Raw genomic sequence first — 14,384 nt, 5'->3', positions numbered from 1 at the left:
TCCACGGGGGCTGTGAGTATGCAAGTGCGCCCGGGTCCAATCCATTCAAACCAGTGTTGCCAGATTTGTCCAAAAGAAGCGACTATAATAGGCCACACGAGCACTATAACATGTCTATAACCAAATATGCATCTGTTTTTTTGTTTTTGTTTTTACTTGGTGAGAAAGGCGAAATAAGTAGGCTAAATACTTTTGAAACATTCTAACAACGCAAATCTGGTACCTGCCTTCTGGGCCCTGGCACAACATATTTTCAGATAGGGATCGTTGTAGGCCCTAATTATGCTGACAATTATGAACAAATTTGGGGGTCCTTGACATGAAAGTGTTTGAGAACCACTGGTTTAAACAACATTCAGGAATAAAGCCCAAAATAAACACACTTCACTTCAGAAATAAGCCCAAAAAAATCGGGAGAAAAACAAGCCCCGTCGCTTATACAAATCGGGTCATGGCAACGTCGGGACCAACCCATTGAATCCAAATAGCTGTTCTCCTCCCCCTCCACCAGCGCCCCCCCCCCCCTCACAGAGACAAAGTGCTTCTTGTCCTAGTAGTGAACACACCACGGCGCAACCATGGCGCGCTGCTCCCCTCTACTGGACTGTTTTGGTATTTTGTTATTAATTATACATTATTTGGAAAAGTATTTCAATTACAGTTTTGAATGCAGGAAAAACTGTGAGAAATATAGCTTTTGTCCTACACAAACATTAAATTCCCATTGACAATGCGTCGTGACATATGGGCGTGTTCGGAAATAGCGCACTGAGCGCACTGTGCAATGCAAACTAATAGGCGAGTGCGCTCCGGTGCGGTATTTTCGAACGTGTCCTTAATATTAGTCTAATTACTATAAATGTAAAAGGTATACTTGGCACAATCAGTCAGAATTTCAGAATGATATCACATTTAGGAATAATAGGTCATTTCTGGCTACCATTTTGGATTTTTCCCTAAAAAAAGCCTTTCATGTGTCTGAAAATTTGGGCACCCCTTCTGAGATGGTGTCGGTGAGATACACCCTAAAGAGTGTGTGTACCACACAATGTGGTGCTTTTTTCCACCGCGTAACGATTTTAACCATGTTATGACGATAATACCCCCTACTATTACAGGCTGGCGTTTGGGTGATTCTTTTGTGAAAAATAAATCCCATACTCCCACAGGGCCTTTCTCAGCCCCACCCCTCTCCAATTGTTTATATTGTGTTTAGTTTCCAAGATGGCCGCAGCACCAGCAGGGGGTGGGGCGGAGGTGAGCGGGTGCGTCAACATATGCCCTTACTGGGTTGCGTTCACACATTCAAGACACCCGTCTTGTGTCTGCCTTGCATGTGTCTGTGTTTAATGGCCGCTCCAATGCATTTCCAATGGAAGCCCATATGGTTTGACGAAAAATGTTGTTTGATGGGTGGAGGGGGCATTCACACACTGTATATGTGACGTCCAGGGTTGGGAAGTAACGGATTACATGTAATCCGTTACTGTAATCAGAGTAAAAAAAAAAACGTAACTGTAACGTCTTAGAGTACATTTTAAAATGTGTAATCTGGATTACAGTAACGGGGGTTACATGAGGATTACATTCTCCCCTTCCCCTCATTAATTTGACAAACAAGTTATAAATTATTATAACACCAAACGGAATGGATTGGAGTTGAGCGCAGCGCGCACCTCTCTGACTCTCTGAGCAACCAGGTCTATGAAAAGAAGCCCAAAAGAAGTGACTATAAAAGGCCACACGAGCACTTCAAAGCTATATATATCGTCCATTAGACAAAGTGCATATTTATATATGTTGGCTATTTGAAAATAGACGATCTAAGCTCACAACCGTTCTACCATTATTTACAAGCAACTTCAGAAAAATAAGCCCAATGTGGCTTATAATAATCAGACCAGGCAACACTGCAGAGATACTAGATAGGAGAGCATATATTGTCACCTTATTAAACAAATTGCCTAAGTCATTTCTTCAAGGTTTTCAGGAAACACAAAAAACTGTGCCAAATGTAGAATATATTATATTTCTTAATTATTTAAATTCCAAAGAATATGAAAAAATATGATTATTGACATACAAATAATGGTGTATGTCAATCATGTAACATGTAAGGATAGAATGACTTAGGCCAATATCTGAACATGCCATTTTAACTTAGGCAATTATAAACCTTATTTAGGCCAAATTACTTCTGCCCTTTTATGTCCAATGTATTTGCATCTAAGTTCATATAAATGTATTTGAAATTAAATAATAACGTTCATTTTCAGGATTCTAATTCAGAAATAGCTAAACAATTATTCAGGATTCCAATAAAAAAGAATTGCAATAATTGCAGATCTACGAGCTCATTGTGGCCCCAAACCTGCCTTATCCAAAAACTAGAGTTATTATTTTAATATGCAATAAAATTAAGATCTCACAACAGATACAACAGAATAATGTGATAATATGCCACATGCAGTTGAATGCAAGTTGCAAATCGTTAGCCTCATAGGATAAATGCCTAAGTCATTTTTTGGCGAAATTGAGATTTCTGCATACAGGTGATCTCCTGGGGCTGCTGCATCGTTCTGGATCATCGCCTATGTCCTCAGCCAATCACAAAGCTCACAATCTTCAAAAATGATGATCTGCCTAAGTCACTTGTGTGATTTGAGCATTTTTACGTTGCCGCCTAACTCACTTTGTGTGACTTGGGCATTTTTACATTGCATACACAGCAAACAACAGTTACTCTAATAGACCCCCAGGTGTTTAGTATGGAGTTAACATTACTCTAACAGACCCCCAGGTGTTTAGTATGGAGTTAACATTACTCTAATAGACCCCCAGGTGTTTAGTATGGAGTTAACATTACTCTAATAGACCCCCAGGTGTTCTGTATGGAGTTAACATTACTCTAATAGACCCCAGGTGTTTAGTATGGAGTTAACATCACTCTAATAGACCCCCAGGTGTTTAGTATGTAGTTAACATTACTCTAACAGACCCCCAGGTGTTTAGTATGGAGTTAACATTACTCTAACAGACCCCCAGGTGTTTAGTATGGAGTTAACATCACTCTAATAGACCCCCAGGTGTTTAGTATGGAGTTAACATTACTCTAATAGACCCCCAGGTGTTTAGTATGGAGTTAACATTACTCTAATAGACCCCCAGGTGTTTAGTATGGAGTTAACATCACTCTAATAGACCCCCAGGTGTTTAGTATGGAGTTAACATCACTCTAATAGACCCCCAGGTGTTTAGTATGGAGTTAACATCACTCTAATAGACCCCCAGGTGTTCTGTATGGAGTTAACATTACTCTAACAGACCCCCAGGTGTTTAGTATGGAGTTAACATTACTCTAACAGACCCCCAGGTGTTTAGTATGGAGTTAACATTACTCTAATAGACCCCCAGGTGTTCTGTATGGAGTTAACATTACTCTAACAGACCCCCAGGTGTTTAGTATGGAGTTAACATCACTCTAATAGACCCCCAGGTGTTTAGTATGGAGTTAACATCACTCTAATAGACCCCCAGGTGTTCTGTATGGAGTTAACATTACTCTAACAGACCCCCAGGTGTTTAGTATGGAGTTAACATTACTCTAACAGACCCCCAGGTGTTTAGTATGGAGTTAACATCACTCTAATAGACCCCCAGGTGTTCTGTATGGAGTTAACATTACTCTAACAGACCCCAAGGTGTTTAGTATGGAGTTAACATTACTCTAATAGACCCCCAGGTGTTTAGTATGGAGTTAACATCACTCTAATAGACCCCCAGGTGTTCTGTATGGAGTTAACATTACTCTAACAGACCCCCAGGTGTTTAGTATGGAGTTAACATTACTCTAATAGACCCCCAGGTGTTTAGTATGGAGTTAACATCACTCTAATAGACCCCCAGGTGTTCTGTATGGAGTTAACATTACTCTAATAGACCCCCAGGTGTTCTGTATGGAGTTAACATTACTCTAACAGACCCCCAGGTGTTTAGTATGGAGTTAACATCACTCTAATATACCCCCAGGTGTTCTGTATGGAGTTAACATTACTCTAACAGACCCCCAGGTGTTTAGTATGGAGTTAACATCACTCTAATAGACCCCCAGGTGTTCTGTATGGAGTTAACATTACTCTAACAGACCCCCAGGTGTTTAGTATGGAGTTAACATTACTCTAATAGACCCCCAGGTGTTTAGTATGGAGTTAACATTACTCTAATAGACCCCCAGGTGTTTAGTATGGAGTTAACATCACTCTAATAGACCCCCAGGTGTTCTGTATGGAGTTAACATTACTCTAACAGACCCCCAGGTGTTTAGTATGGAGTTAACATTACTCTAATAGACCCCCAGGTGTTTAGTATGGAGTTAACATCACTCTAATAGACCCCCAGGTGTTCTGTATGGAGTTAACATTACTCTAACAGACCCCCAGGTGTTTAGTATGGAGTTAACATTACTCTAATAGACCCCCAGGTGTTTAGTATGGAGTTAACATCACTCTAATAGACCCCCAGGTGTTTAGTATGGAGTTAACATCACTCTAATAGACCCCCAGGTGTTTAGTATGGAGTTAACATCACTCTAATAGACCCCCAGGTGTTTAGTATGGAGTTAACATCACTCTAATAGACCCCCAGGTGTTTAGTATGGAGTTAACATTACTCTAATAGACCCCCAGGTGTTTAGTATGGAGTTAACATTACTCTAATAGACCCCCAGGTGTTTAGTATGGTAACATCACTCTAATAGACCCCCAGGTGTTTAGTATGGAGTTAACATCACTCTAATAGACCCCCAGGTGTTTAGTATGGAGTTAACATCACTCTAATAGACCCCCAGGTGTTTAGTATGGAGTTAACATTACTCTAATAGACCCCCAGGTGTTTAGTATGGAGTTAACATCACTCTAATAGACCCCCAGGTGTTTAGTAGACATGTATTAAAAAATGCCTAAGTCACAGATTATGTTCTTGAAAATGGCCTAAGTCACTTTTTTTTGTTATGGAATGACTCTCATGTTTATCCTTTTGTAAAAAACATTTTGTTAACCCCTCAGGAAACCATTGTAAAAATCTGCATTAAAAACTCTTACATACTTGCGAGAAAATGTGTTTTTCCTTATTATCCGAAAATCATAAAAAATGACTTATGCATTTATCCTATTAGGCTAACGAAATTGTACACTGCCCACAGGTGAAGTGGTTTGCCATTGATTGCAGTTGGTAATAAATAGGCTAGCACTGTAAAGATGATCATAATCTAATATGATGTATGTAGTTCTTTAGAGATATAGGGCTCCATTTTTGTCACCGCTAAACCCCTTATCCCTAAACTTCTTTGCCTTTTTTTTAACTATTTTGCATAACATTTTTTAATAGTTAAAATTAATGGCCAGCCTACAAGCTCACAACGTGTCAATGTAGATTGGCTAGTTGAACTATTCAAAAATGTTTTTCAAAATAGTAAAAAAGGCAAAGGGGTTGAGGGATAAGGGGTTTAGGGATAAGGGGTTTAGCGGTGACGGAAATGGAGCCCCTAGTCTCTTAACTTTGACCTCAAAGTGCACATCAATCACAACCTCAGCCTCAACATTATTATTATAATCAGTCTCCTGACCAGGGGTCATCAACATGTCTGTACACAGCCACATGTGTCTGTAGCCTATTATGTATTATTTACAGTGGAAAATGGTGCAGCAAAAACACTTCTATTCAGAAGGATGTATTTGCTACAAAAGCAAATGAGGGCAGTACTGAGCAAATACATTTGCTGAAAAACGATTTAACCGTTGAGAGAAAGTGTTTCCTTCTTATTTCTTAAGTTTAGGCAGATACAGGCTTTGAGAAAAACAGCAAAGACCCAGAACCTCCATCTGCTCACTGAGCCTAAAGACCCAGAACCTCCATCTGCTCACTGAGCTTACAGACCCAGAACCTCCATCTGCTCACTGAGCTTAAAGACCCAGAACCTCCATCTGCTCACTGAGCTTACAGACCCAGAACCTCCATCTGCTCACTGAGCTTACAGACCCAGAACCTCCATCTGCTCACTGAGCTTACAGACCCAGAACCTCCATCTGCTCACTGAGCTTAAAGACCCAGAACCTCCATCTGCTCACTGAGCTTAAAGACCCAGAACCTCCATCTGCTCACTGAGCTTAAAGACCCAGAACCTCCATCTGCTCACTGAGCTTAAAGACCCAGAACCTCCATCTGCTCACTGAGCTTACAGACCCAGAACCTCCATCTGCTCACTGAGTTTACAGACCCAGAACCTCCATCTGCTCACTGAGCTTAAAGACCCAGAACCTCCATCTGCTCACTGAGCTTACAGACCCAGAACCTCCATCTGCTCACTGAGCTTACAGACCCAGAACCTCCATCTGCTCACTGAGCTTAAAGACACAGAACCTCCATCTGCTCACTGAGCTTAAAGACACAGAACCTCCATCTGCTCACTGAGTTTACAGACCCAGAACCTCCATCTGCTCACTGAGCTTGATCTTGGTGGTGTAACAATACATAACTATAATAACTCTCCACAATCCTAATCCGTGGAGACCAGTGATCCGCAGCCTGGGCGTCCACAATATCCACTTAGAAGCTTGTTCACCTCTGATCAAAGTTAGTAGCCCTAGCATGGAACTAGGTGTGACGGTGCATTTCTTTAAATCCTGGCATGCTCTTTTTATCGTTATCTAATCACCCATCATGTACGTACATGCACATGATGGTTTTCACTCTTATCTTTCTGTTTCCATTGTCAATTCTCATGCATGACATCACAACTATGCAAGGTCTAAGACTGTCTCTAGGATGTCTCATCAAGATGTCACAAACTATCGAAGCTACCGTACCAAACCAAATAGTTTGGGTTTGATAAGGTAGAACTGGTAGAACTTGATCTCCTCCTGACCTCAAGTAACCCTGTCCTCTGAAAAGCAAGCAACCTCTAATAACCGTATGACACGCACCCACTCACCTCTGCACCTAAATGGCCCTTTTCTCATGTTATGTAACGTGTGATGGAAGCACTAACTGTACTGATAAGACCCAATTATTGAAACCACAAATATGGAATCTTTAAAGGAGCATTCAGTGATTTGGGTCATTGGGAAAACCCCCCGGTCCGCCCCGGTAACAAGATGTGCACATGCACGCACTACAGTGGGGGGACACGTGACAGGCCAACATAGCAAAAAAATTACTTAGGCCATTAGTTTAATAAGGTGACGATATGATATATTGGATTGGGGATAAATAATGGGTTGCGCAGTCTTCTCTTTTAGGTCAAATACAATGAGGCTTTTTATTTAAAGAGTAGCCTACGGGGTATAAATATAATTGTATAGGGCTGAGTTCTTTGTAGACTATATAAATGAGTCTTTACAATGTTTTAAACTCATGCCATGTCTATCTAAATGAGTGTCAGCCAGGAATGTCAAAAATAGTTTTTATTTGCCACTTTGACCACACATGGATGGAGTTGTTGGTTGTCAAAGTTGTTGGTTGTCAAAGTTGTTGGTTGTTGTCAATCAATCAAAATGGTTCTGTAGGTCAAGATGCATTTTTCTTATGATCTGTTATAAGTTGACACAATGACTCTACAGTAATGTAACTGTTCAGAGAGGTCAAATTCTTAATTAAATGACCTTAACCATATTTCAGTTGTCCTTATCTTAATTTCATAGGCTCAACATTCTTGTCTATCAATGGTAAAACTTGTATTATCTAATTAAATTGAGTTTTACTTAAAAGTAATCCAAAAGTAACTGAAAGTAACTTGTAGTTACTTTTTAAATTGAGTAATCGGGATTACGTTACTGACTACATGTTTTAGCAAGTAACTTGTAACTGTAGGGGATAACCCTCCCAACCCTGGTGACGTCACCTGTGTTATATCATGGATACTATCACTATAACATCTTCATTAGGTTATAGCCTAACAGTGTTTCCAACAGAATGGCAACATCTTCCAGGACTATAAGAATTTGGATGGATTTGAAAAAAACATCATCGACGGTGAGCAGCAACACCTGACGGCTCCACTGGTGCTGCTGCACTCAACACCTGACCACAAACTGATGCCCATCGCCATCCAGGTGAGAACACTCAACACCTGACCACAAACTGATGCACCTCGCCATCCAGGTGAGAACACTCAACACCTGACCACAAACTGATGCCCCTCGCCATCCAGGTGAGAACACTCAACACCTGACCACAAACTGATGCCCATCGCCATCCAGGTGAGAACACTCAACACCTGACCACAAACTGATGCCCATCGCCATCCAGGTGAGAACACTCAACACCTGACCACAAACTGATGCCCATCGCCATCCAGGTGAGAACACTCAACACCTGACCACAAACTGATGCACCTCGCCATCCAGGTGAGAACACTCAACACCTGACCACAAACTGATGCCCATCGCCATCCAGGTGAGAACACTCAACACCTGACCACAAACTGATGCCCATCGCCATCCAGGTGAGAACACTCAACACCTGACCACAAACTGATGCACCTCGCCATCCAGGTGAGAACAAGCTTCCACACTGGAAAATTGAACCAATAGGCTCTATGCACAGCAGCCGTACTGAAAGTTAGTTAGTTACTGCAAGAGTGCAGGTCTAGCCAACACCAACTCGTGATTCCTGGATTGCTGCCCTCCACAAATTCCAATCTAACATCAGGTTCTTGAACTCTGCAGTGTTGTTACAGTAGCATCCCGCTCGTTTCTTCCTCAATCTCAAAATGACATTCATCAGAACTGTCACGCCGCAGTGCGTCTACCTAGGTGGTACACTACTTTCCCCTACTGGCTTTGCCCTGGGTTTGCTCCCAGAGTCAATTTACTTGCCTCAAGTTCTGTGTGCCTGACACAGTGCCCTGCCAGCCTCCTTCTCTCTCTGACTTTGTCAAAGAAAGAAAGAAAGGGCCAAATCTAATTTAATTGAATTCAATATAATCCAATCTAATTTAATTTAATAGTACATTGTTGTTCCTTACAGTTGAAGCAGAAGGAATCAAAGGACAATCCAATCTTCTTGCCTATACTGACTCCCACTATGACTGGCTGCTGGCCAAGATCTATGTGAGAAGTGCCGATTTCACTGAACACCAGCTCAACGTTCACCTGCTGCGCACTCACCTGCTGGCAGAGGTCTTTGCAGTGTCACTGCTAAAGAATGTCCCCATGGTTCACCCCCTGTACAAGGTAACTGTTCACTGCTATGGTTCACCCCTTGTACAAGTTAACTGTCACTGCTATGGTTCACCCCCTGTACTGTACATTGTACAAGGTAGGCCTACAGCTATCGTAATTTGATCAAATATCGTTCTTGTGCAGCAGCTCAACCGATCCAAATTCAGTTGAGATTATTAACATATCATATTCACCTATCATAATTATTCACATACTGTATTAGCAACACAATTATAGGTATAACATTGGCTAGAGGATTCAGTTATCATCATGGCTTTTAAGAACTAATTTTCAATACTGTCATTCAATCTCTCTTTTTCCCGCCTCAGCTCCTGATTCCTCACACCCGCTACACTCTGCAGATCAACAACCTGGCCCGAGGATTCCTGATTTCACTGCGACAGTGCTAACAAAACCCTCGAGAAACTTCAAGCAGAACGTGCTCTAGGGTGGGCGCGCCCTAGAGCATCTTCCTTCATTTGTATGCTGACAATACCCAGCTATATCTCTCTGTAGCTCAACCCCTCTATGCTGACGATACCCAGCTATATCTCTCTGTAGCTCAACCCCTCTATGCTGACGATACCCAGCTCTTTCTCTCTGTAGCTCAACCCCTCTGCTCTTGACCCGTCGTTGTCTATCCAGCATTAAATGCTGGATGAGTGGGAACTTTCTCAAGCTAAATCCTCGAGGATAAGACAGAAGTTCTCATAATTGGTTCTAGTAAGCATGCAGAAATAATCAATATGAAATAGACTCTCTAAACTGACGTTATAAGTAACTCTACCGTGAGAACCTGTGGGTCATTATTGATTCTGAATTGAATTTCAATATGCACATTAATCAGGCTACCAAAACTGTCTTCTTTCATCTTAGAAGCATTGCATGAATTAGAGCCTATCTGTCAGACGATACAAAAACGTTTACTTTTTAGTTTTCTCTCGACTCACTTACTGTAATGCACCTTTTTATGGCCTGTCAAAGAAAACAACGGACAGACTAGAACTTGTTCAAAATGTTGCAGCTGGAGTTTTAACTAAAACTAAGAAGAGAACATATTACTCCACTCTTGCTTTAAGTTGAGTTTTTTTTCCTGTGCTCCCTGTTCTGCCCGATTTGCTGCTTTACGCAATCTAACATTTCTCTATTTAATGTTAACCTGTCGTCCTATGTTTTCTTCCAGAATGTATCTTCAGGCGGACAGGCTTTGGGGCCAGTCCTGCGGAAGTCCGTGGACTCATTGACCTACAGCTCTCTGTGTCCTCCTGATGACATCAAGGAGCGTGGCGTGGACTCTTTACCAGGATACTACTACAGGGACGATGCACTCCAACTGTGGCCCATCATTCACAGGTAGGAACGTCTGCTGTTAAATCTTAAAGGTAGAGTATAGGATTTCTATTTGTTACAAGGGTTAAATAGCTCTATATTCGAATATAGGCTACATTACTCACTCAGTGTTTGATAAGTGACAGGAGTCTCCATTAGGGATGTACCGATCAGTTTTTTTTGCTCCCGATCTGATTCCGATCATTTGATATTGAGTATTTGCCAATAACGATTTTTCTCGATCTGATATTTACTTATGCCATATCACAGTACAATATCAAAAATCATAGACAATATCCAGTCTAATATCATGATATGGATATAATATTGATACTAGGGATGTCCCAATCATGTTTTTTTGCCCCTGATCCGATAACGATCATTTAAAAATGCCGTGAACGTCCCCGATTTCCGATCACGTGATCAAATCGGGACAACACTCCATCTCCATCTCTCTCCAGCTCTTTAGTAAGCAGAATAACGCTAATCCGTTAAACTATCTTCACTTGTATTTGGTAAGCCATCCTTAAGGTTAGTTTTGAGTTTTGGCAGAGAATCAAGAACTGTGACTTTTGGCAGGGTCAAATTTGTAAGGTTGTTGTTGTGTTGTGTTGTTTTGTTGTTGTTGTGTTGATGTTGTGTTGATGTTGTGTCGTGTCGTGTCGTGTTTGTGTTTGTGTTGAAGTTGTGTTGATGTCGTCTTGTGTTGTGTTGTGCAGGTATGTTGAGGGAACCGTCCGCTACTATTACAAGACTGATGCTGAGGTCCAAAAAGACAATGAGCTGCAGAAGTGGATCAAGGACATCTTTGAGCATGGGTTCTACTCCAAAGCAAGCTCAGGTACGCTTAGGGTTTTTTTTGCGCCCTGGTCAATGCTCTTTTGATCCTCCTGGTTGTTGTGTCTGACAAGCCGACGTTGAATCTGTATCATAACCATGCCAAGTCCATGTTTACGTAGTTTCAGCTGAGGTATTAGTACGATGACGCGACCTTCGAGCACGGCAACGGCAACACAAAAAAACCTGCCTATACACAGCATACCCAATGCCGTTACCCAAAAAGTAATTACTTGATTTTCTCTGTCCAACAACCGTTTTCTCTCATGTTTTCTGTCCACACTCAGGAGTGCCTCAAAGTCTAAGCTCAGTGGATGAGTTGGTGAAGTTTGCCACCATGGTGATCTTCACTGGCTCCGCCCAGCATGCTTCCGTCAACTCTGGACAGGTGTGTCCTTTTAGATTCCACTGTCATAGAACCACTGACTGACTGTCTGTGATAGAACCACTGACTGACTGTAATAGAACCACTGACTGACTGTCATAGAACCACTGACTGACTGTGATATAACTACTGACTGACTGTCATATAACCACTGACTGTCATAGAACCACAGACTGGTTTAATGTTTGTCTTTAGTTCAATGTTTGTTTTGTAAACACCATTGACAATGAAGGGAAAATGTACGGCATAATGTACCTCATTACGTCATATTGTCTCTTTATTGTTAATGGCGTTTAATGTTTGTGTTTGCACCGTTTGTTTTACATCACCATTACATCACCTAATCAACCTGATTTAGACTTTAATATATTAGCGACACAGGTGTGGTTTTTTGGTTCCAGTTCTGAAGGAACATATAATACTGTACATACTGTGTAATATGTTATTCTATTTCTATCATTACAGTTTGAATATAGTGGTTTGATGCCCAACGCTCCCAGCACCTTTCGACGTCCTCCTCCCACCACCAAGGGGAGCTCTAGTGAGAGCACCATGTTGGAAACCCTCCCTAATGTCGGCACTACGGCCCAGGGCATGGCCGTCACGTGGTCCCTCAGCAGAAAGCCCATTGACTTTGTAAGTGTAACTCTCTTTAACCCATTTAGACCTGAGGACGATTCTACAAATGTCTTCTAAATCAAAACAGTTTTCTGAAAAACCTAATGTTAGTGGTGCTCAAAATAATTATTTAATGTCAAGGAGCCGACCCCCCCATCTCAAAATATGTAGTTCCACGGACCCTCCCAGACGCAAATATTTTAGTTAGTTAGCAGATCTATAAGCTCGTAGCGCTATGAGCTTGTAGATCTGCTATTCTTCAACAGCTCAAGTATAACACAATGCTTAAAACACCAAAAGGGGTTCCCGTCCTGAATGGGTTTGAATATGCTAGGGTATAGGATATACACAGTATATTATGACATTGCAGTCAAGATACCCTGCCAATGCAGTTCATAAGTTCTAATTCTGACTACATTGTTTATATTGTGTTTAGTGAGTGGGTGGGGTCGACATATGCCCTTACTGGGCTGCGTTCACAAATTCAAGACACCTGTCTTGCGTTTGGCTTGTGTCCGCTCCAATGCATTTCCAATGAAAGCCCATATAGTCTGACGAAACATTTTGTTTGATGGGGGAGGGGGGGGGGGGCAGAACACATCCATCAAAGCTGTGTTCAGACACAAGTCAGGTGTCAGACACAAGGCAAGTGTCTTGAATGCAGCCCAGTGAGGGCATAATTATGTCGACCTCGCCCACTCACCTCCGCTCCACCCCCTCCTGGTGCTGCGGCCATCTTGGAAACTAAACACATTATAAACAATGGGAGAAGGGTGGGGCCGAGAAAGGCCCTTATTGTCTTTATTCAGACCACAGCCATCTTGACAGCAAGGTGCTACCTAGGTGCTACTTCCCATAGACAGCCCATTCATCCAAACAGAAAAGTCCTATCTAATTATATTAAACAACATCAAACGTCAAACATTGTAGCTGTATAGGGAAAGCTTGAATTATCCTCTTTCAATTTGTAAAGTGTTTCTTTCATAAAAATCCACTGTAGACATGTTATGAGCTACTTACTGTCATGAAATTCCTTGCAGATGATTATTTTCTAAGTATCAGAGTATGGAAGTGCTCGTTAACCGTAAAGCAACCTCCTGCATGTGCTAATTCAAAACAGGTGGTATGGGCCGTTGAGTGATATTCAACAAGCGCTTCCAAACTCCAACAAAAAAACACATGCAAGGAATTTCTTGACAGGAAGTAGCTCATAAAATGTCTCCGGTGGATTTTCATGAAACAAACACTTTGCAGATAATGATAAGAGGATAATGCAAGCTTTCCCTGCAGCTGCAATGTTGGTTATTTTGACGTTGTAGAGAGGACTTTTCTGTTTGGATGAATGGGCTGTCTATGGGAAGTAGCACCTATGTAGCACCTTGCTGGCAAGCTGGCTGTGGTTTGAATAAAGACAATGGTGAATACACAGACTGAACATGTGTTGCAGTTAGACCTGTATTATAATATATGTTTCTATGTCCTCAGGTTCAGCTTGGCCATCACAGAGAAGAGCATTTCAACGAGGAGATCCCACGCAAGCTCATTGAAAAATTCCAAGCAGAGCTGGCAAAGTTCAGTGTAGCTGTCCATGACAGAAACCAGTCTCTGGAAGTCCCGTACACATACATTGACCCAAATCTGGTGGAGAATAGTGTTGCCATTTGACATGGTTGTGTTTGACGTTATTCTCAGGAAGTCAGTTCACTGTTGAATAACTACATTTCAATTCAATTCAACTCACAACATTTTTCATATCATTCCAGGGACCCCCACATAGATGGGCATTAGGCCATAGACCCCCAGATCCTCAAATGTTACCCTTTTTCATGTTTGGGACCCAAATCTACACCATGTAGTGTACAAATGGGTCCATTTGCTTCCATGGCGTCTTTGGCATTATATTGTTTTTGAGGGGCGCTAGCCCCTCCTATAGACGAATCCAGAAACGGGTCTCATGGTCGCAGCTTACGTATTTCCTGTAGGCGGAGCTGACGTAG

General features: G+C 41.7%; 1 protein-coding gene across 1 annotated transcript; it reads left to right on the top strand.

Moving 5' to 3' along the window:
* Positions 1-1,004: 1,004 nt before the first annotated feature.
* Positions 1,005-14,052, top strand: LOC310853605 (arachidonate 12-lipoxygenase, 12R-type-like; the record flags this gene model as incomplete). Its single annotated transcript, XM_083757998.1, is given in 11 exon segments — positions 1,005-1,013; positions 7,968-8,108; positions 9,025-9,066; positions 9,069-9,230; positions 9,548-9,621; positions 9,997-10,006; positions 10,402-10,571; positions 11,267-11,388; positions 11,672-11,772; positions 12,235-12,405; positions 13,873-14,052. Coding segments are annotated over 11 exon segments (1,182 nt in total).
* Positions 14,053-14,384: the final 332 nt, after the last annotated feature.

The sequence above is a fragment of the Protomyctophum parallelum genome (genome assembly GCF_964188405.1).
Source record: "Protomyctophum parallelum genome assembly, chromosome: 22".
Classification (NCBI taxonomy): Eukaryota; Metazoa; Chordata; class Actinopteri; order Myctophiformes; family Myctophidae; genus Protomyctophum; species Protomyctophum parallelum.
Note: the sequence above shows the minus strand (reverse complement) of the source record. Positions and strands in the feature narration are given on the sequence as shown.